This window comes from Hermetia illucens, chromosome 3 (genome assembly GCF_905115235.1).
Source record: "Hermetia illucens chromosome 3, iHerIll2.2.curated.20191125, whole genome shotgun sequence".
Taxonomy (NCBI): domain Eukaryota; kingdom Metazoa; phylum Arthropoda; class Insecta; order Diptera; family Stratiomyidae; genus Hermetia; species Hermetia illucens.
Window position 1 is genome coordinate 140447143 of NC_051851.1, and position 27656 is coordinate 140474798.

General features: G+C 44.0%; 1 protein-coding gene across 1 annotated transcript in view; it reads left to right on the top strand.

Moving 5' to 3' along the window:
- LOC119652977 (protein yellow-like) overlaps positions 1-26964 on the top strand; it is a 29938-nt gene extending 2974 nt beyond the window's left edge. The window contains exons 2-4 of the mRNA XM_038057387.1: positions 25497-25633; positions 25715-26004; positions 26059-26964. Of these exons, the coding sequence (XP_037913315.1) occupies positions 25497-25633; positions 25715-26004; positions 26059-26775 (1144 nt within the window). The 3' untranslated portion in view covers positions 26776-26964. The remainder of the gene's footprint in view (positions 1-25496; positions 25634-25714; positions 26005-26058) is intronic.
- Positions 26965-27656: the final 692 nt, after the last annotated feature.

Sequence of the window (27656 nt, forward strand, 5' to 3'; positions counted from 1 at the left end):
TTCTCTCCTCTCTTGTTGGTGAAAGGCATTCCCTGATTTGAAGGTTCCGCAAGTTCGGAGGCTAGCCCGACGTAATGTGACAAACGGTTCCTGGTTAACTCTGTTGTCTCTGTGTTTACTTGGTAGTCCGACGACGTTGCAGGAGTCCAAAGCTCTGTGCGTAAAACATTCGCCCACCCTACCCCCTCCCCGCAAGAAAAAACCCGAGTTATATCGAATTTGAACCTATCGGTACTTCTATTTGCCTACTCTCAAATATTCTGCCCATCCAGAAAGCCACGGTGTTTTCCACTCCCTTGCCGATCAGAGCGTTTTCTATCTCTGTGTGTGATGTGTTATAGAATGCTCCTTTGATATATTAAAACGCACACAGTGATAAATATTTTTTTTTATTTCTATGGTATACCATAATACATCCGTCACCTGATACAGAACAGTTTCGATTGATCGTCCTGCCCGGTAAGCGTATTGACACTGGTGTACGAGATTACACATTAGAACATTAGTTCTAATATAGTTGTCCACGACGTTCTCCACCGTTTCGAGTACGAACGATCTTAGGCAAATTAATCTTAAACATTTAGTTTGAAAAGGAATAAAGACCGCTTTCGTCACCTCCAACCCCTTTGTATATATCCCACGGCTATGAAGCCCCTTACCGCCCTTAGAAGATTTGAGATTAGATTTTAAGTCCTCCGTGGAGTAGTGCAGGGAAGATGCCACTTACTCCTAGTGATTTCAGTGGTTTAAAGGTTCCCACCGCCCACCTTACTCAAGCATCCGAGCATAACTCTTTTACTAGTTTCTAGTTCTCCTTTCTTCCTCTTTTGTTCGTTGTTGGGGTGTCAGGCAAAATTCTGTCGCCTTAGGAGTTAGGGTTAGGACCCTTCAAAGTGAATTCTAAAAAATAGATGTATTCTGCTCTCATCATTCTTATCCATTTGTCTTCTTCAGACAGAGAGAAGATATTGCCCTGTCTTCGGCTAGAGATTTGTATAGCTTCTGTGATTTATTTGATCCCTTCACTAAATTCCTTGAAGCTGGTTCGTTTTCCTTCCCTTTTCTTACCTCTGGTTTAATTCTGACTAGGGTCCTATTCCACCAGCGTACATCCTTCGATAACTTAACTGTCTTAGCCAGCCAGCTGGTCTCACATAAGTCAATGACGGCTTTGTTGAAGACTTACATCAGTGCTTACAATTCCAGCTGGTAATTACACCGCCCCTTTGTACGTGAACCACATTGTTGCTCAGATGCATTGCATAAAAGTCCCTCCTTATTCTTTCTTCTTTTTTTTCGGCCTTTGTCCTGTTCCCAAGCGAGGTCGACTCGTCGTGATCGCGTTTGCCATTTGGCCCTATCGAATGCTTGATTTGGATGCAATCTAGAGGCTTTTAAATCCTTATCCTGCGTGTCAAGCCATCGTTGTTTTGGCCGGCCTTTTGGTCGGTGACCATCGATTTTGATGTTCAGACCAATCTTGGCACATGAATTCTGGTTAGCGCGAACCACGTCACCATACCATCGAAGACGCCTCTCTTGCAATTTTTCCACGATCGGTGCAATCCCATAACGATCACGGATATCCTCATTTCAAATGTGATCAAAAGTTGTTGTTGTAGTCCAACGCAACATCTCCATCTACATTATCGCAACACGCCGTTCTTTGTTTTTTATAGTCGGCCAATGCTCGCAACCATAGAGAGCGACAGAACGAACTACATTGCGGTAAATACGTCAATTACAAAAAACACAGTTGTGGAACGCTACTGCACCCAGGTAGCGTTAATGCGTGAAGCAATTTCATAGCGCAATTCGCCATTGGCGTTGACCCGAGGTATTTAAATCGCTTAGTTCTGGGCAGGCCACTGCTGTTAACAGTGTGCCGATTTCATAGGGATCGGTCGTCAAAAATTTAGTTTTATTCAGATTCAATCTGAAACCGTGTTGCATGAGGCGTTCATTCCATTTTTGGACAAGTTGCTCGACATTATTTTTGCTATCAGTTGCTAGGAAAATATTATTTGCATAAAGCAGTGTATAGGACGCTGGACATTGGATGTCCCTTTTGACGGTGTCCATAACAAGAATAAAAAGGAGTGATGTGAGAGCGCTTCCTTGATGAACACCAACAGAGACACGAAGCGGTTATGATACACCCACACTCCGAACTTTACTTTTCGGATCATGGTAGAGCAATTGAACCCTGCGCACGAGTTCTTCTGGCACTAAGTGTTGTCGTAGAGCATACCAGATGAGTTCGTGTCGCAACGGTCCAACGCTTTCTCTAGATCCAGAAATTCAATATAAACAGGACGATGCTTCTCACAGTGCTTCTCCATAAGTAACCGCGCAGTGTCTACTGCGTCAGTAGTTCCGCAGTTCTTGACCAATCCGGCTTGATTCACGGTTATTTCAACGATTTTACAAATACGGTTGTAAAAAATGCGCTCAAAAATGTTCTGGATATTAAAAGGTAACCGCATCCGACGGTAGTTTAAACATTCCGCTGGATCACCTTTCTTTTTCCATATTGAAACTGTGGTACTTTCTTGCCAGTCAGATGTTGTTCTACCTTCCTGAATAACCTGATTAAAGAATTTACTGAACCATAGTGTTGGGTCACACCTCTTCGCTTTCCAGAGCTCAGGTGCGATATCGTCAGGTCCTGTGGCTTTCCCTTGTCCTGTGGCTGTTTTATTACCTCCTCGACTTCAGTTGCGCTGACAAGTGGAGCTGCTTCAAATATCGGCAATGACTGGAGTATGAGCAAATTCTTCAGTTGAAATATACTCAAAGTATTCTCGCCATCTATCCTTCGCACCTCGTTGGTTGGTAAGCAAAGTATGGTTCTTGTCATTAATGCAAAAGAAGTGTTCGATATCCTGTGTGCCTTCGTTTCGCAAGTCGATACAGATTTCTCTCGCCATCCCGAGTGTCCAGTTTAAAGTAAAGATCTTTTTAATGGCCCGCTCGGGTAACAGAGGTCGTTTTCTTTGCTTCCCGTCGAGAAACTTGTGTTCCTTTTCACGGACCTTCATCTCAACATCGTTATTCCAAAACCAAGTGTCTCGGTTTATGTACCGTTTACCTGGCTTGGTAATCCTGGGGGTTGCAGAGGCCGCTTTGTGGATCGTGCCTTTTATTTGGTTCCAATGGTTGGTAATTGCGTGAGTGAGATCATTTCTTCTTTCTTCTCACCAAATCGCCATCATTTAATGTGCGGCGGGCCGGTGCGTTCATCACACTGTTTCATCGGTGGCTTAAATCGCAGGACGGCAATCAACGATTTATGTTGAGGTGCGATGGTCTCATAGGGAACGGCTTTGCAATCAGTGGTGGTAGTAAAATGTCGGCGTCTTATGAGAATATAGTCGACTTGCGTTTTACTATTCCCACTATAAAATGTAGGAAGATCAAAAAATCGTTTGATGAACCATGTATTCATAAGTACAAGGTCATGGGAGTCTGCAAAATCGATTATACGCTCGCCAACCTCATTACGCGCTCCAAACTCCTTTCCACTACGGCACCTGTTACCGTTTGCCTTTTCACCCACATGACCATTAAGTTTAGTTTAGTTTAGTTAACTGGGGGGAGCCGCAGCTCCGAGCACTCAGGCCATTATTAGGCCCATTGTACTATCCCCGTAAGTTGCCTATTCAATGGCTTCCCGCCTACGGTGTTCGCAGGCTTTAGCGAATCTGAGAACGTTCTCAAGAGGCAGAGAATGTGCAGATTCTTCATTGAAGAAAACCTTGCCAAGGTGTCTTCGTCTGAGATCTGAGGATGCCGGGCGGCTGCATAAAAAGTGCAGGGCTGTCTCCTCGTCCTCCTCACATTGGCTGCACACAGCCGAAACCACTACCCCAATCTTTTCCATATGGTAGTTTAAGGGGCAGTATCCCGTCAAAAGCCCTACTAGGGTTTTCATGTTCCACTTCTTAAGGGGCAACAAAAATGCCGCTCTAGTGGCCCTAGGCTCCTTCACAAGGATTTTCGCTTGCCGGCAAGAGTCCAAATTTCTCCACTTGGTTGCGTGCATTAAGGTCACACAGATTATACACTGATGATACAGTCGCCAGCGGGCACGTTGGAGCTCTTTTCATCGAGAAGTTCCCAGAAGGCATTTTTCTCGGCATCAGGTCGGCTCGTGGTGCGTACGCGGTTAAGAAGTGAATAGTGCGATCAGCTAATATAATGGTGAGCTTCATCAGCCGATCATCAAATCGTGAGCTGGCAATGCCAACACTGTATTGAGTTTGTGGGCTACCAAAATAGAGAAGTTCATAGCAATTTTTACCGCATTCGCGGTCAAAACTTTTGGCACGAGACCATCGGGTTTCTTGCAGAGTCCAGATATCAATACGCCTTTTGTGAAGAACTCTTGTGAGTTCCTCGATCTTTTCAGTTAGGGTGCCAACATTTAGCGTACAGACACGTATTTGTCTCGGACGGATTTGTGTTCGGACTAATTTGCTTACGTCCTGGCGCCGTGCATGCGTCAAGAACCCTTGCCCATTTCTCGACAGAACCGGGGCTCGTCCTGCCGCGTCGACTAAGGTGGATGCCCTACCATTTTGCTGAAGTTTGTTACTCCATCCGGTCATCTTGTTTCTAACCACATTATTTGCATTTTCTTGGTGGGCTTGTCACGTGGCCTGTCACCAAGAGAGACCAGGTTGGAGTAAGCAGAGTGGAATAATTCCTACTATACTTTATTCATCCCTTTCAATTATCTCAGCATTTTATTTTTGTTTCACTGAGAATATTATGAAGTACGTTGCCTGAAACCCTCCTCCTTTACCTGATTTTGGGACCAGCATACAATGTTAATAGAATGGCGGAGTTCCTGAGATTCCTTTTTATTATTCTTTTTAATTAGGAGTCGCCCTAAATTTCGAATCTGATTATTCTGCGATTGGACACGGAGGGCTTATCCGACACTCTCCAATTCTTGACCAGCCTGTTCACCATAGGATTGACTAGAGTTACGTCTAGTATCTCTTGTCTAGTGCTGGTTACGAATATTGGAGTGCTCACAATGTTATATATATCGAAATAAGTTAGAGATGAATTCATCTCTAAATAGGTTAGATTAAATTCAATAAAGTACTCGCGTAGGCATCCCAGCCGAGGAGAGGTGGTAGCACTCTCTTCTCACAGGACTTCACCATTCCAGCAAATAGCTCCGGTAGGATCCAGATGTCGTGTCCAACGAGTGCCTCTCGAGTATTCTCCCGGCTTCCAGTGAGACTTGAATAGCCGTTACGTTAAAGAATGATGCAAGCTCTTGTTTTTTTTTTGAAAATAGGAGTTCGAAATTACCTGCATGCTTCCTGTAGACTGCCTACAAGCCACAAATCTGCCTCCCAATACACCCAGGGCTCCCAAGCCAGCACTATTCTAATCTTATCCTTGGAACTTGACCTTACAATTACTGCAAATACAGCTTTTGCAGAATGCAGGTTTACCTGGGCCATTTTAGCTTTGGCCATTTACTCCGTTATTATTTGAAACTCTTCCCCACTGTTCAAGTATCATCTTTCTGCTCCGAGATGGCATTTCTTGCACATGGTTGTCCATTCTAAGCCCTAGAAGATCTAGGTCTATGTCGTGCAGCTTCTCTTCTTCACTGAGCAGCAGGTCTACTTCCCTGCTTGAAGCAGCCCTTTCAGCCTCTATGGCTTCCTAAATTCAACGTTTAAACGCCCCCAGGGATCGATCATCCACCCTCGTCGTGAGGAGTCTACCCTTGACCTTCAACTTGCTCCTGAAGACTCTCCATGCTCGCGTAGAGGAGATCATTATTCTGAGCAATTAGAATGCCGATAATATCTTCTGTGACTAGCACTGCGACTTCAGGAAGAAACACTATCACCATGTATGCACATGCCGACGATTCGGCTTCTTGCTAGCCTGGCAATTTAGAAGCTGTAATCCTAAGCTACTACGCATTGTCCTCCGTCATGCAGTCCACCAGTATCTGACCTAGTCAAAAGGGTGTCCCGTTAAATTCAAGCTTCGCAGTTCATTTTTTGCATATCTGCCTGAGGACAATATCTTCCACAGTTTCATGCACCTCACGAGTGAATGTTTACTCGGAAAACGTTTTTGGCTGTATGGTCAATCGAATGCCCCTGACCGCACTGACATAGCTAATGGCGGGCCTACTGGCCCTTGCCTTCATCCGTAACCTCCCTGGGATTTCTCCCCTCTTGGCTTCAGGTTTGTGTTTTTTGGGAGAATTCCCCTCATGCGGGGAAATCTCTGCGGCTCCCCGATTTCTAGGGTCCAAATAAGATAGCTTTTGAGATTTCGACCACACAAGAGAAGCAATACACAACGCTGTATAAGAAGGGATCAATACACAGCGCTGTAGAGCTCCGTGCTCATTTCGACCTGGTAACCACGAAAACTCCGCTCGCTGTCCACAGTAGGGGCTATGCGAGACAGTCAAGATCCCGACTTTATTTGCTTGATAAGAAGCCAAAATTAAAATTTTTAATTTTAATGCCGCCGTATCCATCATTTCTGCTGTCAGCTTCAGAAAAAAACCAACTTCAGGCGCACCTAATGCAAATGACAGCCAATCATTGACTCTCTGACTAACTTAACTTCCAAGGTCAAGTTATCAAGACACATTACACTGGTATATCTACAATTCACTCAAAAATAACGTACGCTAGCCAACTTACTGAATCCCTCGACGTAACGAAGCCGTGTCACAAATGTCAAAGCTACAACTGCCAGAGAGGAAATTCAACATTATATCGGTGAAAGAATCATTCGACCGACAAGCAGTCCTTGGGCAAGTCTCATACACATTGCACCTAAAAAGAACGTCGGTTGGAGGTTGTGCGGCAACTATCAGAAACCCAATGCCATCACTAAACCCGACAAATATCCAATACTGCACAACAAATCTATCTTCTCTGGCTCAACAATGAATTTAGCGCAAGGGTATTACCAAATTCCCATGCCCGACAAATACATTAAAAAAACTGCAATCACCACAATATGGAGACTGTTTGGAAACCTAAAGCCGTTCGGTTTGAAGAACGCCACCCAAACATCCCAAAAATACATTGACACAGTCTTCAGAGGTTTCAACTTTTGGTCATATCAGAAAATGAGACTTCTCGAAATTAGAAGATTTCTAGCGAGGGTAAATTATTATAATACAGACAAAGCATTCCCAATATAGCAAAAGAGCAGCTTGCTCTTCCCACCTATATAAAAAATTAAATAAAAAATGATAGGACAAAGATAATTTGGACTCCAGTCGCCGATGAAGCTTTCATAAAACTCAAACAAGCTCTCAATGAGGCCACACAGTCGTCATTCCCATCTCCACCCCCGAAACTCATGTCATGGGGCAGCTTTAGAACAGTTTAAAAATGGTACCTTCAGCCCAATTAGGTTCATCTTCAAAAAATCAACACAGAAAAATGTTGCAGCAAATCATCATCATCATCAACGGCGCAACAACCGGTATCCGGTCTAGGCCTGCCTTAATAAGGAACTCCAGACATCCCGGTTTTGCGCCGAGGTCCACCAATTCGCTATCCCTAAAAGCTGTCTGGCGTCCTGGCCCACGCCATCGCTCCATCTTAGGCAGGGTCTGCCTCGTCTTCTTTTTCTACCATAGATGTTGCCCTTATAGACTTTCCGGGTGGGATCATCCTCATCCATACGGATTAAGTGACCCGCCCACCGTAACCTATTGAGCCGGATTTTATCCACAACGGACGGTCATGATATCGCTCATAGATTCCGTCATTGTGTAGACTACGGAATCGTCCATCCTCATGTAGGGGCCAAAAATTTTTCGGAGGATTCTTCTCTCGAACGCGGCCAAGAGTTCGCAATTTTTCTTGCTAAGAACCCAAGTTTCCGAGGAATACATGAGGACTGGCAAGATCATAGTCTTGTACAGTAAGAGCTTTGACCCTATGGTGAGACATTTCGAGCGGAACAGTCTTTGTAAGCTGAAATAGGCTCTGTTGACTGACAACAACCGTGCGCGGATTTCATCATCGTAGTTGTTATCGGTTGTGATTTTCGACCCTAGATAGGAGAAATTGTCAACGGTCTCAAAGTTGTATTCTCCTATCCTTATTCTTCTTCGTGTTTGTGTTTGACCAGTGTGGTTTGATGTTGTTGGTTGATTCGTCTTCGGTGCTGACGTTGTCACCATATATTTTGTCTTGTCTTCATTGATGTGCAGCCCAAGATCTCGCGCCGCCTGTTCGATCTGGATGAAGGCAGTTTGTACGTCTCGGGTGGTTCTTCCCATGATGTCGATATCTTCAGCATAGGCCAGTAGTTGGGTGGACTTGAAGAGGATCGTACCTCTTGCATTTACCTCGGCATCACGGATCACTTTCTCGAGGGCCAGGTTAAAGAGGACAGCGGTTACAGAGGATAGCGTATCCCCTTGTCGTAGACCGTTGTTGATGTCGAATGGTCTTCAGAGTGATCCTGCTGCTTTTATCTGGCCTCGCACATTGGTCAGGGTCAGCCTAGTCAGTCTTATTAATTTCGTCGGGATACCGAATTCTCCCATGGCCGTGTACAGTTTTACCCTCGCCATGCTATCATAGGCGGCTTTAAAGTCGATGAACAGATGGTGCAACTGTTGTCCATATTCCAACAGTTTTTCCATCGCTTGCCGCACAGAGAAAATCTGATCTGTCGCTGATTTGCCTGGAGTGAAGCCCCTTTGGTATGGGCCAATGATGTTCTGGGCGTATGGGGCTCTCCGGCCTAGCAAGATAGTGAAGAATATCTTATAAATGGTACTCAGCAACGTGATACCTCTATAATTGCTGCACTGTGTGATATCTCCCTTTTTATGTATGAGACAGATAATACCTCGTTGCCAATCGTCAGGCATTGATTCGCTGTCCCATACCTTGAGCACAAGTTGATGAACCACTTGGTGTAACTGGTCGCCTCCATATTTAACCAATTCGGCTGTAATTCCATCGGCTCCTGGCGACTTATGATTTTTTAGCCGATGAATTGCACGGACTGTTTCTCCTAAACTTGGTGGTGGCAGTATTTGTCCGTCGTTTTCAGTTGGCGGGACCTCCAACTCGAAGATGTTCTGGTTGTTCAGTAGCTCATCGAAGTACTCAACCCATCGCTCTAATATGCCCATTCTGTCGGAAATCAGATTTCCCTTCTTTGTCTCGGCAGGATGAGCATCGAGGTGTATAAGGCTTCATCCTGCTGACTTGTTGGTAAAACTTCCGCGCCTGGTGCGGTTGCTCCCTGTACTTTTCTAGTTCACAGACTTGTTGGTTCTCCCAGGCTTCCTTTTTCCGTCTGTGAAGTCGCTTCTCCGCTCGACGGAGTTCGTGATAAGTCTCTGCGCGTGCCCGCGTTCTTTGAGAATGCAACATTACTCGGTATGCGGCATTCTTCCGTTCCGTTGCTAGCTTACTTTCATCGTCAAACCAGCCGTTCCGACTCCTTTTGCGGCTGGGGCCAAGTATGTTTGTGGCCGTAGCCATTATAACGTTCTTCAGGTGGTTGTGAAGATCATTTGTTGATGCTTCATCTCCAGGTCCTCTGTTGATTGCGGTTATTGCGGCATCCATTTCCCTCTTATAGGTGTCGCGGAGGGTTGTGTTGTGGATGGCTTCAGTGTTAACTCTCACCTGATTGTCAGAGGGGATTCTAGGTGGTATTGTTATTCCAGCTCGGAGCACCATGCCAACGAGATAGTGATCCGAGTCTATATTGGCCCTCCTATATGTTCTGACATTCATCAAGGCTGAGAGGTGGTGGCGTTTTAACAACACGTGGTCAATTTGGTTGAAAGTGGTCCCTTCTGGAAAGGCCCATGTATGTTTGTGGACCGCTTTCCGCGCAAACCAGGTACTTCCAACAACCATTTCGTATCACCCTGCTAATTGAATAGTCCGCAATCCGTTATCATTTGTATTTTCGTGTAAGTTATGGGAGCCAACGTATCGCCTGAATACGGGCTCCTTCCCTACTTGGCTGTTAAAATCCCCAAGTATGATTTTGATATCATATCTGGGACAGGCTTCGAGGGTTCGTTCTACTGCCTCGTAGAAGGTATCCTTCTCCGATTCTGCAGTCTCCTCTGTAGGGGCGTGAACGTTTATGAGACTTATATTTCTAAACTTGCCTCGCAAGCGCAGAGTGCATAGCCGTTCGCTTATGTTTTCAAAGCCGATAACAGCAGGTTTCATTTTTTGGCTGACTAAGAAACCTACTCCGAGCACATGGTTTACTGGATGACCGCTATAATATATGGTGTAGTGGCTCTTCTCCAGGAAACCGGTCCCTATCCATTGCATTTCTTGCAACGCTGTTATATCAGCCCTATATTGGGACAGGGTATCGGCTAGCTGCTCATCAGCTTCATCTCTGTACAGGGAGCGCACGTTCCATGAGAAAATGCGCAAATCGTTATTCCGTGTTCGTTGCCGGGTCCGTCGTTTTAAAATCCGTCCTGTCCGAGGCTCCTGTTGTGGCTTCGTAACAAGTTGTTTTCCGTGTAGGGTTGTCAGCCCTACCCAACCCCCAACCTGGAGCACCAGTTGGTACAATTTGTCCCGTTTTTAGGCGCGAGAGACTCGCCTTCATCCTTCTCCGTCTGCAGCTTTTCGTTAAATAAGAGCTCCCAGCGGTCACCATGTGGAGGTGGAGATAGGGTTTGGTAGTAGAGCTGTTGGTGTTGGTTCAGCAGGCATTACCCAGGTTTTATGCTCCATCGTGGGTACCAATCCACGTTTCGCCCTGGGACCTATACTAACCTTTGACCACCCCCAAAACTCGCGTCAGTCACTTGCATTGGGGCAGCTTTAGAACAGTTTAAAAATGGTACCTTCAGCCCAATTCAAAAAATCAACAAAGAAAAATGTTGCAGCAGATGCGATCGTTAACTGTTGCTCCTCCACTTCGCCACCAAATGTTTTCACCATCATCTGGACGCCCCACGTTTCATGATGAAAACAGACCTGAAGCTGTAATACATGCTTTCAAAGTCCATGTGTAGGGTGATGGAAACCCAGTCGTTGACGCTCTTTCACATATCAATGCTATCTCTGTACCTACAATTTTCTAACCTTCCACACACACAAGCTCAACAAAATGATCGTGAGTTACAAGAACTTCTACAAAACAACCCCAACTTGAGAGATCAAGAACTAGAAGTGGTTTCAGGTGTTAAATTTTTCTGTAACGTCACATCCAATGTGACGCCTCCGTACTTGCCACACTCGCTACGCAGGCTAAGCCATAACCTCTCGCGAGAATGCATTCCGTGTCAAAGGTCAAAGAGTCAGCGGCGTCATCTCAGTACCTAACTCTAGATTTAATCACATTTATCTAGAAATAATCATTTTGCCAAAGATTAATGAGTATCAGTATTGCTTGACCATCATCGACCGAGTCCCGAGTTGGCCGTGCAGGACATGGCAGCAGAAAAATAATAAAAGCTTCTGTTGAAAACTGAGTCAGCCACTAAGGCACTCCGCTTCAGATCTCCACTGATCAAGCCCTCCAGCTAAGTTTTTATATGGAATCAACCTGAATTCGCATGTGGTCTTCGTCCTGTTTCCACTGCTCATCATATGAAATTAAAATTATTCATCTTAAAAGACTTGTACATTTGTTTATACATTTTCGTACGCTGTAAGCACATCAAAGCCTCTCTTGAGACTCCGTACATGGGCCCATTCAAAGTTTTAGACAGAATCTGGGACAGAGTCTACATGGTTGACGTCAGCAGCACACACTAGAGCCTATCAGTGGACAGATTAACCACCATTCATCAATAAAACAGACGAGCACTCAAACTCTCAACAGTCTCAGCAACCACGAACAACAGTCAGACAAGCGCAGCAACAGCCTCAGAAAACACCTCCAGCACAACAAACTACAGTCAAACGGGCCCAATAACGACAACATCCTCAGAAAAGTTATCTTTAAAAAGAAATCTACAGACAGCAACTTCCTTCAACTGTAATACATAACAACTTCAACAGCCTTCTCAATACCAACAATAAGTTCATCATTGGGGCTCGTCCATGGATCCTCCAACGCGCATTTACTCTGGGCGACGTGTTACGTTCAAACTTCCTGACGCGAATTATTCACTACGATCTACGGCAAGGTGGAATACGATCATGGCAAGGTGGAATTTTCCACTGCACAAATGCTTCCAGCAAACTTTCGATTAAACCCATCAACGAAACTTTAAAACGACTGAAGCGACACCTATCTCTGACTTCATAATCGGGGCACGCTTCTTAATCATCTCGCCTTTGACAGATATGAATTGTTTTTGTTAATATTTCATGTGAATTAATAAATGTTGAGTTCACTTGATTCATCCCTCGTGTTATTGTGAGTCTACCTAACTTGGAGACTACACACTTCTACCCCGCTCACTCGATCGCCATAAAAATTGGGGTAAAGTTTGCATGTTCAACCCCATCCTTGGAGGGGGTTACGAGTGTATGCAGGAGGAGAGGGGCAGTTTTCCTTTCAATCCCTCCCTTTAAAGAGTAATGGCGCATCAAATTGGGGGTATATTTATATATCATAGTAAAATTTATCGTAGCCTCCCCTGAAGGGAGAGGGGATAAAGAGGGTATGCAGAAGGAAAGAGAAAGTCCCTCCTTTCTATCCTCGTGGAAGAATTGTTGCGGAAGTAACCCGTAAAAAGGCTTGTTCGTAGGGCAATCACAGTTACGATGTACAAGGGTGGTTACAGAGGGGATCCGCCCCGTGTGTCTCTAACTCTTCCTCACCTGCGTAGGAGCAGAAGGGGGTGGAAGAGTAAGGAGCAGCTCTCTCTGCAATCCCCTTGCACATCGCAGCAATGATTGGCCTACTACCAAGCTTATTCATGTTACGAAAATAGCCCCTTTCACCCTTTTCAAGAAGAAGTGACCATTATGGGGTTTTAGCGGATGTAGAAATAAGCGACTTTCTTATTCCTTCTTCATTCATCTCCTCCACTTACAGTAGCGAGATTGGAAAATCAAACTTTGTCATGATGATATCATTATATATTTCCCTTTCGCTGGGCCTTATCTTTCTAAAGAGGGGTGATCGCTGCGATTTTTCAACCACCACGACTTTTCAGCGGATTTGTAGAGGAGACTCGCCCTCTCCCACCAAAAAGCTGTTAAACATACAATAAAAAAATTCTGATAAATAAAACAATCAACATTAACAGTTCCTCCAAGTGAAAAATCGTTGCTTCTTCCTGCATTTTACATTCACATTATGCGCCAAGTGTTTGTGCCTTTTTAGAAACTATCCACATTTTTTTTTATTCCCGCAACGAATCTCGGCAGCCGAGGAGGAACTTGGTGACAAAAGCATACATAGTTACTACATCCTGCAGAAAGTCAACTACAGTATTTATCCCTGATCGATGACTGACTTTGATGCGTTATCTCAGAGGTCAGAAAGAGCTCCCTTGCATAATAGTTTCAAAGGTATGATTTTACTTTTTCAAATGGTTGCCTGCTTAAGGAGGTTTCTGTTACGTCAACTGCATCTTCTGATATTTTGAATACCCATGACAAACCGGAATTCGATTTCAGACCAACTAGATCAGGGGCCACTACCAAAAAAGCGCCAAACCTTTCATACCTGAACGCCCAGCATTCAGTTCTCCACTTATTAATTTTTTTTTGGTTATTCGCTAAGCTGTCTGCTCTATCCAGCTGTAATTATTTCCTCATGGATACTAACAAATTAACATAAATTTCGCGGTCCGTTTCAATGAATAGACTATTTTGTAATAAAGGAGACATTGCAATCATTTCAGAAAATTCAATACAGTGTCGTCCGAAGAACGATTTGTCAAGGTCATTCTTCCGCGCTCTAAAAACAAACGAGTTGAAAATCTAAGCCACGCTTAGAGAAGCTAAATGCAATAAAAAGATGAATAATTAATTCTCTAAAGTTTTTACAGAATGAACGCGAAACCCAGCTGAAAATTGTTAAAATGTAGACCAGGTGGCCTTGCATATCATTGGGAATTAAAAATTACTAAGAAGTTTGTTTTATATACTAACGATCAATAATATTTTTATTGCAGTCCCTGAGGGTGCAAAGAACACCATTTCCACAATTATTTGTCTCAATAAATCATGCACAGAAAAGTGTTGGAGCCCTTTACGCTAAGAGGTTATGAACGAATTCTGAGAAATGTAATATACGTTTTCATTCCAAGGGAGATTCGGTATTTTTTAGGGATGACCCTGGCTATATTCTGGACGATGAGGCACATCGATTGTATAGCTCGCGGCAAATGAGCGAAAAACAAATTTGATGAGATCAATGTCCGCCAGACAACATCATGAGGAGCATGCAAGGAATAGGGAGGGTGGGAAGATCACATACCTAATGCTTATTCCTAATATAGACGAGTGGACGAAGCGAAGGGTAGCGGACTATCACCTAATGCAATTTTTGGAATGGACACGGTGGGTATAGAAAGGACCCCAACTGATTTAACTTTTACGAGTCCCCATACTGTTCTACGTCTGAAGACGTAGAGGACCGTTGAAATTATAGAAAGAATCCTTGGGATTCCGCTTAATAGTGGGGAACGTGATGCTATTATACTTGCATTAGAAAGGATGGGGTGGATGGGGAGTAGTACCAGAAGTGAAATGAATAAATCGCCTGCTGAAAGGAGGCTGAAATTGACCAGAAAGGCACAATCGAGATTATTACAAACAGGGGGGGTGGGGGGATGAAGCTAATAAACGGGGAGGCCAATATAGTCGATTTCATAATAACACTTTAAGGTTGAAATTGTTTTGAAAGCAACTTGATTTCACAGCACCTCTGATGATTCTTCAAGCTGTTCAGTGTTGGAATCCTCTTCATCTAAGCAGATTTAGCTATTAGAACAGTCGATCTCAAGCCCTGGGAGTGTTGATGGGGACTCAGTAGCTAATTCTTTATCGATTTCGTGGATTTTTCTTTGCTTCGGAATAGCCATACCCAAGTGTTTCTGCCAACTGAAAAATAGAAGACCACGTTGCTAAGGACAAGTCATTCTCAGGGTTGAATTCTTCTCATTCAAAATTATTTTTGCTAAACCCAGCTTCTCTAAATCATCATCATCATCAGCGGCGCAACAATCGGTATCCGGTCTAGCTCTGCCTTAATAGGGAACTCCAGACATCCCAATTCGATATCCCTAAAAGCTGTCTGGTGTCCTGACCTACGTCGTCGCTCCATCTCAGACAGGATTTGCCTCGTTTTCTTTTTCTACCATAAATATTGCCCTTATAGACTTTCCAGGTGGGATCATCCTCATCCATAAGGATTAAGTGACCCGCCCACCGTAACCTATTGAGCCGGATTTTATCCACAACCGGACGGTCATGGTATCGCTCATAGATTTCGTCATTGTGTAGGCTACGGAATCGTCCATCCTCATGTAGGGGGCCTAAAATTCTTCGAAGGATTCTTCTCTAGAACGCGGCCAAGAGTTCGCAATTTTTCTTGCTAAGAACCCAAATTTCCGAGGAATACATGAGGACTGGCAAGGTCATAGTCTTGTACAGTAAGAGCTTTGATCCTATGGTGAGACGTTTCCAGCGGAGCAGTCTTTATAAGCTGAGATAGGCTCTGTTGGCTGATAACAACCCTGCGCGGATTTCATCATCGTAGCTGTTATCGGTTGTGATTTTCGAACCTAGATAGGAGAAATTATCAACGGTCTCAAAGTTGTAGTCTCCTATCTTCCCATTTGACCAGTGCGGTTTGATGTTGTTGGACGGTTGATTTTCGGTGCTGACGTTGCCACCATATATTTTGTCTTGCCTTCATTGATGTGCAGCCCAAGATCTCGCGCCGCCTGCTCGATCTGGATGAAGGCAGTTTGTACGTCTCGGGTGGTTCTTCCCATGATGTCGATATCGTCAGCATAGACCAGTAGTTGGGTAGACTTGAAGAGGATCGTACCTCTTGCATTTACCTCAAAATCACGGATCACTTTCTCGAGGGCCAGGATAAAGAGGACGCATGATATGGCATCTCCTTGTCGTAGACCGTTGTTGATGTCGAATGGTCTTGAAAGTGATCCTGCTGCTTTTATCTGGCCTCGCACATTGGTCAGGGTCAGCCTAGTCAGTCTTATTAATTTCGTCGGGATACCGAATTCGCTCATGGTCGTGTACAGTTTTACCCTGGCTATGCTATCATAGGCGGCTTTAAAGTCCATGAACAGATAGTGCAACTGTGTCCATATTCCAACAGTTTTTCCATCGCTTGCCGCAGAGAGAAAATCCGATCTGTTGCCGATTTTCCGGGAGTGAAGCCTCTTTGGTATGGGCCAATGATGTTCTGGGCGTATGGGGCTATCCGGCCTAGCAAGATAGCGGAGAATATCTTATAGATGGTTCTCAGCAACATGATACCTCTATAATTGCTGCACTGTGTGATATCTCCCTTTTTATGTATGAGACAGATAATGCCTCGTTGCCAATCGTCAGGCATTGATTCGCTGTCCCATACCTTGAGCACAAGCTGGTGAACCACTTGGTGTAACTGGTCGCCTCCACATGTAACCAATTCGGCTGTAATTCCATCGGCTCCTGGCGACTTATGATTTTTTAGCCGATGGATTGCACGGACTGTTTCTCCTAAATTTGGTGGTGGCAGTATTTGTCCGTCGTCTTCAGTTGGCGGGACCTCCAACTCGCCGATGTTCTGGTTGTTCAGTAGCTCATCAAAGTACTCAACCCATCGCTCTAATATGCCCATTCTGTCGGAAATCAGATTTCCCTCTTTGTCTCGGCAGGATGAGCATCGAGGTGTATAAGGCTTCATCCTGCTGACTTGTTGGTAAAACTTCCTCGCCTGGTGCGGTTATTCCCTGTACTTTTCTAGTTCATAGACTTGTTGGTTCTCCCAGGCTTCCTTTTTCCGTCTGTGAAGTCGCTTCTCCACTCGACGGAGTTCGTGATAAGTCTCTGCGCGTGCCCGCGTTCTTTGAGAATGCAACATTACTCGGTATGCGGCATTCTTCCGTTCCGTTGCTAGCTTACATTCATCGTCAAACCCGCCGTTCCGACTCCTTTTGCGGCTGGGGCCAAGTATGTTTGTGGCCGTATCCATGATAACGTTCTTCAGGTGATTGTAGAGATCATTTGTTGATGCTTCATCTCCAGGTCCTCTGTTGACTGCGGTTATTGCGGCATCCATTTCCCTCTTATAGGTGTCGCGGAGGACTGTGTTGTGGATGGCTTCAGTGTTCACTCTCACCTGATTGTCAAAGGGGATTCTAGGTGGTATTGTTATTCGAGCTCGGAGAACCATGCAACGAGATAGTGATCCGAGTCTATATTGGCCCCCCTCTATCTTCTGACATTCATGAAGGGTGAGAAGTGGCGGCGTTCGATCAACACGTGGTCAATTTGGTTAAAAGTGATCCCGCCTGGAGAGGCCCATGTTTGTGGACCGCTTTTCTAAAGCAGTTTATAAATGTTACTGGCTGCATCTTAATCCAGGCTGCTTTTATGAAATGCACAGCCTCCAGGACGTTTCTTCGCCGAAGAAGTGTCAATGCTTGTCAAGATGTGTTTAACATGCATGCTTCGATAGTGAACTTTGAAATTTTTAATAACACCCTCATTTAACGGCTGACAAGCTGATGTCGTGTTGCTTGGAAGAAAAACAATTTGTATATTTAGTAATTGCAAGTCGCGACAATGCAAAGTTGCATTGTCTAGGAAAAGCAAAATTTTCCTTTTTTCCTATCTAAATTTTCTATTAAAATGCCAAATTATTGGTAACCGCTTGATGTCCATGGAGCAAATGCTCCGGGACGTACAGTTCTCCCAGTCACGGGCGGTTTTTCTTTGTCTCCTGCTATAATAGCGCATAGTAAAATTGTTACCATTTGTTTGGACAATTTTCCACCGTGACACTTATCCAATTTGACAGCAAGCGCTTCGTTGGGTAATGCTCTAAAGAAAACACCTGTTTCATCGGCATTATAAATGTCCTGGAGTTTATGACCAATTAGAAGTGCTGGAAGTTTTTTAAAAATTGTTCAGTCTTCTGCATTAACAACAGAAGCTTCACCAAACACACATCGAAATGCTTTGCAGCCTACCATTAGATGAAGTGAAATCTTTCACTCCAAGGCTTAAAGCTATTTCCTTGGCTTTCTCTTAAACAATTGGTCTCGAGAATGCAGTGTTGACCTTGCAAAACTAGTCATAGACCGTGACATCAATATTTTTTCTTTCTCAATTGATAAAGTTTCTTTTGCTATTAATATTTTCTCCAACAAGCCATCTGGGCCTTAATGCGTCTTTGGTACGCACAGTAAGGGAACTCACCATTCTATTAACATAGTATGCTAGCCCCAAGCCCAGTTAAAGGAGTAGGGTTTGAGGCAACGTACTCCTCAGTAAAATAAAAATAAAATGCTAAGATCAGGGAAAGAGACTAATAGGGTATAGTTGGAGTTATTCTACTATTCTAAATCCTACCTGATCTCTCTTGGTGACAGGTCCCGCGACCGGCCGACCAAGAAAATGCATACAATGTCGAGTCACAAGCGCCGGAGAAATGCTAGGGCGTCCACTTCAGACGACGCGGCCGGACTGATCCCGATCCTGTCGAGAAATGGGCAAGGGTTCTTGACGCATGGACGGAGTTAGGACGCAAGCAAGTTAGTCCGAACAAAGCGAACAAAACAAACAAAACAAATACGTGTCTACACGCTAAATGTTGATAAGCTAACTGAAACGACCGAGGAACTCGCAAGAGCCCTTCGGAAAAAGCGCATTGATATCTGCGCTCTGCAAGAAACCCGATGGTCTGGTGCCAAAAGCTTCGACATTGATCGCGAACGCGGTAAAAATGGCTATGAACTTCTCTATTTTGATAGCCCACACACTCAATATGGTGTTGGCATTTCCCCGTCTCAGAGGGTTTCCGTGATGCCGTTAAAGAAGTCGAACGATTTGATGATCGGCTGATGAAGCTGAACAGCTGATCGCACTATCCACTTCTTCACCGCGTACGCACCACATACAGGTCGACCTGATGCCGAGAACGATGCCTTCTGGTAACTTCACGATGAAAAGACTTGTCACGTGCTTGCTGACGACTATATCATCATTGCTGGCGACCTTAATGGTCATGTGGGTGAAAAGGCAGACGGTAACAAGGGCCATGAGGGAAAGGGGCTCATCAAACGATTGTCTCATCTTCCTACATTTTATAGTGGGAACAGTAAAACGCAAATTGACTATATTCTCATAAGACGCCGACATTTTACCATTGTCACTGATTGCAAAGCCGTTGCCTATGAGACCATCGCACCTCAACATCGGCCGTTGATTCCCGTCCTACGAATGAAGCCACCGATAAAACAGCGTGAGGAATGCACTGGCCCGCGGTGCATTAATTGGTGGCGATTTTGTGAGAAGAAAGAAGAATCGAAGACAAATTAAAAAATCAAAATCAAAATGGAAAAAGTCGAAACATCAACTGAAGAGTTCAATCTATCATCCAAAGAAGCGAAACTACCCAGGTAGAACCTATATTCCAGAAAACAAAAATAATAAAAAATGAATGTACATTCAAAGGGTATTGAGAAAAAAAAGACAAAAAAGGTCATAAAGGAAAGGCCACGAGCCCACAAAAGGAAAGTGAAGAACAAATAAGTAGATGCATCCAATATCAGTCCTTTAGATGCATCTGCTTTCTGCTGGGATAGGACGAGGGAACGCACATAAGAAAACAATCTAGGCGACATCAACAGACCAGTACATGAACCAAATGGGTCTCGGGCCACTTACCTACCTCATTCCTACCCGAAAGGTGCACAATGAGATTCCGTGTCCCTTTGCAGCTGAATTTGCTCCCATATATTCTTCTTGCCTACAACGAAATGAACATGTGTCATTGGAGACGACCAGAACCTACTCCTAGCTGCGACCCCCATTTCCCAACCAAATTCCCGTCAACCTGGTCTTCACTGTTTGAAGTCGGAAAGTTGACTCGAGTAGGAATATTGGGAACAGCTAGGCCCAATCACACGGAACCGAATATTCACCACTAGCCAAAATCCTCCTCCCCACAACGCATCACACACAAGTAAATAAATTTTATTTTTCGCCCTACCTTCTTGCTGTTCGAATTCAGAAAGCTAACTGAATACATAGTATTGGGGATGGCCAGGTATAATACCTCTCTATACTTCCCCGCTCTCAACTAAATACCTGGCTTCTTCCCCCCCGCAAAAAAGAAAGGATCAGTATCCACGCGCTAAAAACTGAGGAAGACCTGTTATTCACTTAAAGACAGGGAAGTCAGTTTCCAAAAGCTGATGCAACACAACATTTCAGCGTCCCGCCGACAAGGCCCATATTCCAGAGCCTTAAGGGAGGCCGGCCCCTTGCGAGACCTAAAGTCTCAAATACATAACAAACGAAGGTTAGGGCAAAAGACTTTTCAGTGCCTGAACGTATTTCCAACGACAACTGAGAGACTTCCCTTGCGAGGTCCACATTTCAATCTTAAATAATACTAACCATACTCACAAGATTGATTGAACTTTCATGTCACAACTGCTTAATGGGGGTTGATCGCGAGAACTTGTTGTGGCAGAATGAAGGTACAGTGTTTTCAAATTGGCATTGCCCATGACATCGGAAAAATTTTTGTCCTCACCCTACGCTAATCGTTAAGTGAATCAGCTAAGCTGAATCGCTTCGTATTGGATCTGGCGCTTGGTAACCGTAACCCCAGCCAGCTGTTTCGGTAAATGAAGCACCAGAATAAGGACAAGGTTAGGTCTGAGATTCTGAAGTCCTTGTGGCTTCAACGGGTGTCGGAAGGTACGCAGGCCGCAGTGTTGGTCGCGACTGCGGACAAAATGCACAAGGCGCACGCACGCCCCGTGGTGGTGAAGATGTCGCGCGAGTGCGCTGAAGTGAGGGAATTGCGGAAGCAAATAGCCGTGGTTACGAATAACGGGGTCACACGTCCACAGGTCCCGAATTGTACCCATGCACTTTTCTCGCGAGTTCAAAAAGTTCGCTGTGGTACGCGGCGACGTCCACCCGAATCGCAGCAACATGTCATCTTTCAACGTACCCCCTCCTTAGTAGGTGCATTTATCTAGTAGACACGGGCGCGGAGATCTCGGTCCTCTCCGTCTTCAGACCCAAGAAGCATTTCGCTTAGCGGCTAGAATTAGCGGCAAAAAACTCCGCAACATCAAAACGACTAGAGGCAAGTATAATGAATCTTGGCCTGCGTCGAACCTTTTCTAGGCGCTTCATTTTGGCTGACATCAATATCCCCATATTAGATGCGGACTTTCTGTGTCACTATGGGCTGCTGGTGGATATGCAGCATAGGTCCTTGATAGACCACAAAACTTCGCTTAAGTTGTCAGGGAGAATTTTAACCTAATCATCCAGCACTCTTCTTATCATTTTTGAAGACGTTGCCGATCCACGTATTCGTGCACTTCTTCAAAAGTACCGCAACACCGAGCGTAGTCTCTCTGAGGCAGTTAGGTATATATCAACTCTACTGGTTCCCCAATCTTCCTGAAGGTTCGTCCTATACCACTCCAGAAGCTCGCCGTTTTTGCGGAAAGAGTTTGAGCAGTTACTTAAGCAAGGTATATGCAGACCTTTCAACAGTAGTTGATCTTCTCCACTCAATCTGGTGCCAAAACCCATGCACTCGAAAAACAGGCGCGGTATTCATGACAGGGAATAACATCCAGATCCCACTATAAGAATCGAAAGACTAGTAAAGTATATATGACGAGGGAAGGTGGAATGCTTTGCCGAAAAGAGGAAGGTGAAACATGCCTACCTCCCAATGCTCATTTCCTGGGTTCATACTACAATGGAGAACAATACCATGCTACGTGCTGATGTATTGATAATCTTGTAAAAAGCCTTTAGGGAGGGACATACATACTCGATTCAGTTCATTTTAGGTTCACTATAGGTTGCCGTCGACAAATGTAAAACGAATGCTTGAATGCACAGACCATTCAGGACGGCTACTCCATTCCACTCATCCAAGACTGCGCATTAATGAGCAAACTGTTGTGTTTTTTCGACCTTTGATCTCGCCAAGGCCTACCATCAAATCAGCAATTTGCACACCCTTCGGACGCCTGAAGTTCACTCGAATGGTTTTTCGTCTGTGCAATGGGGTGCAAACATTCCAGAGATTCATCCATTCTACGAAACTTGGACTTCTGTTTTGTTTGCTTGGATAACCTTGGATCTCGCACCGAGTCCAAAAATCTGGCATATCTCGAGTGCATTGACAGTGGCCTAATTGTGAACGTTGAAAAGTGCAGATTTTTCCTACAGCAGGTGAAATTTCTAAACCATTCCATAACCCCTGATAGCTTACGAACTGATGAAACCGAGTTTTCCGCTGGCAAAGACAGTCGAAGACTTTGGTAGGTTCTTGGACCGTCATTTCCTACCTACAGCCGCTAACCTTCCTTTCTAGTCCTAAGACCAAAGATACGCGGGAGCACCAAGCACCAGCTGGTAGACGCAACACTTTTGACATTTCCTCGACACGATTGACCCCTAGCTATATTCGTCGACGTCTCAGACTTTGAGAGTAGGCGCTGCTCTTCACTAGAGGTTGAATTAAAGTTGACAACCGTTGGGTTTCTTTTCAAACCGGTTGAATCCCGCTTAACGGAATAACAGTGTCTATGATCGTGAATTAATAGCGCGAATCTGAGCATCAAGTACTTCCGTTTTTGCGGGCCATTCACCGTTTTCACAGACCATAAGCTTCTAACTTTTGCCTTAAGGTAGAGGCTCGACAAAGCGTTCCCTCGCCAATTTCAGTACTTAGCCTCCATCAATCAGTTTACATTGGATATTCACCATGTGTCCAGTAAGGACAACTTAGTCGATAATATTTCGTCTTGGATCTCTAAGATCAACATCCCAGCGACATTTGCAGGGTTACAGGCATTGCCTCACGATTATTGACCGGTTTAAGCGGTAGCCTACGAGTAAGACAATATCTCTGAAGGACATCGCAGCACAGGTATGTGCTGAGGCCCTCTGTCGAGGGTGGATTTTGCGCTTTGGTATTTCCGCCGTAATCATCATAGACTAGGGAACGTAATTCGGTTCACGTTTTTCTCAGAGCTCGGAAAGCTCCTTGGATTCAAACGCCAGATGGAAATATTATCCACATTCCAATGGAATGCTAGAACCTTGTCATTATGGCGCATTGTAGTGCACGACGCGCTGTTCTGGTCGCAGGCCTTGTCTTAAGTTCTTCTTGGTCTCCGTACAGCTGTCCGCGAAGAGTTTGCTACCAGCCCTACTAATCTGATCACGGAGGAACGCATTGGAAACGCAGATGGAAATTTACTTTAGCCGTTTCATTCGGTTGCCTCCTATCTAACAAGATTATTTAATGTCTCAGTATTTTCGAGGTAGCGCTTCTCAGTAGAACCAAACCGGAAGGTGGACGCTTCAGGTATGAAAGGTTTTGTGTATTTCTTATGTCCCATTAGTACGTAGTATATAATATATGTATATATTATGTAAGAATATCCACATTCAAAGTCTAGGATTTGCAAAGAAGCGACAACTTTGACCTATTATAACTTTGCTATTAATGGTGTAATTTCCATCAAACTTGGTAGGATCTTGCTTTATGTTATATCCTACATTGTCGTGATGCTAGCATGAACTAAAGGAAGGTTTTGCAGCCAATTACTAAAAATTATAGAGACATACTATTATTAATTTTATTTGAACATGTATCGGTATGGAGGGTAGCGTAGCCTAGCCTTGGGAGCCTAGGTACCATATAATGGCAGCCTGATGATTTTTTTTCAGATGTCTCGATTGGGTAGTTTTCGAGAATGGGTCCGTTAAAAAAATGATAATTTTCGATCGCTCGCACTCCCCACCTTTTCAACAAATATCAAAACTAAGACCTTTCATTTGATACATGACTATATTTGATGAAGAAAAAATGTACACTCCCCTTTTGCATGTATGGGGACCCCCCCAAATTTCGATATAAAATTATGTAACTCACTGTATACGTATACGTTCACAGTTCCCACCTTTTCACCAAATTTCGTGTGAATCGCTACAACCGTCTCCGAGAAAAATGCGTGTGACGGACACACAGGCAAGCAGACAGACAGTAAACCGATTTTAATAAGATTTTTTTTTATACAAAATCTTAAAAAGTAGGGTTGCGTGCCTAAATTTAAGCTGAATCTAAACGGGAAGTCTTCGTTATATTTATTCCATGGTTACATGCTTATACTGACATAGTCAACATCTAAGAATTTTATCCTGTTTCTGAATTTCTCTTCGCGTTGAAGCATACCGTACTCTGCCAAACTTGTCACTTTAAAACTGAAACAGTCTACTGATTTACAAGGACCTGTTATCACTCGACTTTCCGTCAAATCAAAAGCCTATTATCATGACGGAAGGTTGTGGGTGATGTACTTAATGCGCACAGGGGTACGCTGGTGAACTACCAACTAAAAACCCCTGCGTCATCAAAGAACTGGTTAAGGACCGAACCGGGCACATTACTTTGTGCTAGCCCTCCCGCTCTGCCGCCTTAGTCAGGATTCCTTTCACTAACGACGCCCCCCGCAAAGCTCCCCGTTTCTGCACTTGTACACAACGCTTGTGACACACCTCCTTCCTAAGAGCTTCATCCTATACCTCCTGCCCCAGAGTAACACCGAGTGGGTTACACTCATAAGATGTCTCATGGTAGATCTAGTCCCCCAAAGTTTGCAATTAGCAGAATTAGGGCCGATATTCCAGCTGCTGCCGTATCCGCAACTGTTTTGATTTGCTCGAAAAGGCTCATCTTCAAGTTCAACAAAAATCCAAGATAATTATCCGATGATTTTGACCATATATCGGCATGGGACTCAGGGTCCGAATTCTCTTCTAGATCCGGATTGATATTTCTCTTTTTTTTCAGTGTAAGGCTGAAACCATAAGCAACCATTCATGCAATCCTCCATCTCATCAATATACCAAGTGTGCTATTCAACGGGGCATTCGGCATCAAGTGCCGACATACGATCAATGTAACTGATCAGGTGCCACTCTTCCGACATATCGAATCAAGCAAACTGAGCTGAGTTGTCCCTCAACTAATCCGGTGTACCTTAGTTCGATGAACCGCAGCCATAACCTCCATGACAGCATCCACCGTGGTTCTTTCTGCTCCTTAACCGGGGGGAGGGGAAATACAGATATACAAAATGGAGAAACAGAGGAAAATTAATTTCGCGTCTCCCCTGTTACATGCTTACCCTGTTATATGTTTCCTCGCCATTTTCTTCTGTTTATCTCTATTGTCCGTTATTGAACCGCACTACTTTAAATTATCTAACTCCACACCATAAAATTTAAGAACAAAAAACGCTAATATATAACATACTTATGTCCTTTTAGATGGAAATCTGGCGTAGCTGCATCGCTGGCGTACATTCAATTACCAGATGACAGCAGGTCTCCAATCCTTCATCCTTATCCCAATTGGGAATCACATGATATGGAAAGGAACTTCCCAGAAGTCCCCCAAGTTCAAAGTATAGTACAAAATTACCATTAATTTTATTTCGTATCTTGCAGAACTGTTAAAATCAAATACAAAATTTCCAAATTTTCAGAACGGGCTGCCAATTTTAAATGTTCCCAGCTAGGAAACTTTCTCAGTGATGGACCGGAACCAAAAACTGTGGAACTCTCAACGAACATAGTTTCCCCATACCGAGCAAAAGCGGACGAATGTGATCGATTGTGGGTCCTAGATTGGGGACGAGAAAGACTCCTTGAGAAGACACGGAGACAAGTCACGTTACCCACAATCATTTTATTTGATCTCAATACGGACAAAGTACTGCATCGATATACCTTCCCGCAGGACCAAGTGCTGAAAACAAGCGAATTTGTGAACTTTGTAAGTAGTTTAAAGAATTAATTTCTTGTATTACTTAAAAATGTTTCCTTTTAGGCGGTTGACATATCGGATCGTGAATGTGGGAACGCCTTCATCTACGTTGCAGACGTAGTAGGCTACGGCATGCTGGTTTACTCTCTCAATGAAGACCGGTCGTGGCGCATCAAGCACAACTACTTCCATTTCGATCCTCTGGAAGGCAATTTCTTCATCGGTGGAATAAACTTCCAAGTACCTGATGGGATTTTTGGTTTAGCCGTTGGCAACCAGAAACCAGACAAATCCAAGAACGTCTACTTTCACGCTCTATCCAGCACCAAAGAATTCGTGGTGTCCAACAAAGTTCTGCAGAATGAAACTCGCGCATTGGACAAGGACTCGTACTATGATTTTAAAATGTTGGGTGATCGAGGATTTAACGGTCAATCTAACGTACAGATTTTCGATAAGAATACAGAAATTATTTTCTATTCGCAAGTAAATAAGGATGCGGTCGGATGCTGGAATAGTCGAAAGCCTTATACACCAGACACACAAGGATTGGTTGATTCGGATTCGGTTACGTTGGTTTTCGTTAACGAGTTCTTCGTTGATAAGGGTGACAACCTATGGGTGTTGTCAAATAAACTGCCCCAGGTCCTTTTTACCAGTGGTCTGAATGCATCGGAAGACAATTTTAGGATATTGGGGGGAAGGATCTCTGAGTTGATCATCGGAACGCCATGCGATTTTGTTGATGATTCATTTTATTTGCAATATCCTGATCTATAAATTTATATTTATATGTATTTTGATCTAGTGTACATGCATTTCTCACCCATATTTTAAACCAATTTGACCATTCAAACAAATGGACACAGAAAGAGCGGTTTAAAAATTTTGTATTTCCAGTGAAATTTGTTATAGATCCAAGATGGACGATAAATAAACAATTACCGACATCATTTTTCGTAACTAAAATTAACTGAGTATACTCGTATCAAAAAAGATTCTAAAATTTTCTATTAACAGAGAGAGAGTTAGATGTTTTTATTAAAATGTACACATACCATTTAGGTCAACTTTCGAGTCTTCTAGGTTGGGGGTTGGGTAGGGCCGATAGCTTTATACGAAAAACAATTTGTTACGAAGTCACAAAAGGGGTCCCAGACTGGATGGACATTATCATGACGAACCCGGTAACGGCACTGAAGGAACGATTTACGCATTTTCTCGTGGAACTTGCGATCCCTGTACAGATCGAATGTAGCTAGCAGATGTCCCAATACTAGACTAATGTAACAGCGTTACAAGGATGCGTTGGACAGAGATCATTTCCCAACAAAGAGTCACTACACCCTATATTATAGTGGCCATCCAGCAAACCATATACTCGGGGTAGGTTTCTTAGTCCGCCAAAAAATGACGCCTGCTGTTATCGGCTTTGAAAACATAAATGAATGGCAATGCGCTCTGCGGTTGAGAAGCCAATGTCGAAATATAAGATGATAATGGATCCACCTCCCTACATAGGACAAAGATTCCTTTTACGAGGCAGTAGAACAAACCCTCAAAGCGTAACCCAGGTACGATATCAAAATCGCACTTGGAGATTTTAACAGTCAATTAGGATCGGAGCCCGAGTTCAGGCGATATATCTTAATATCATTCAA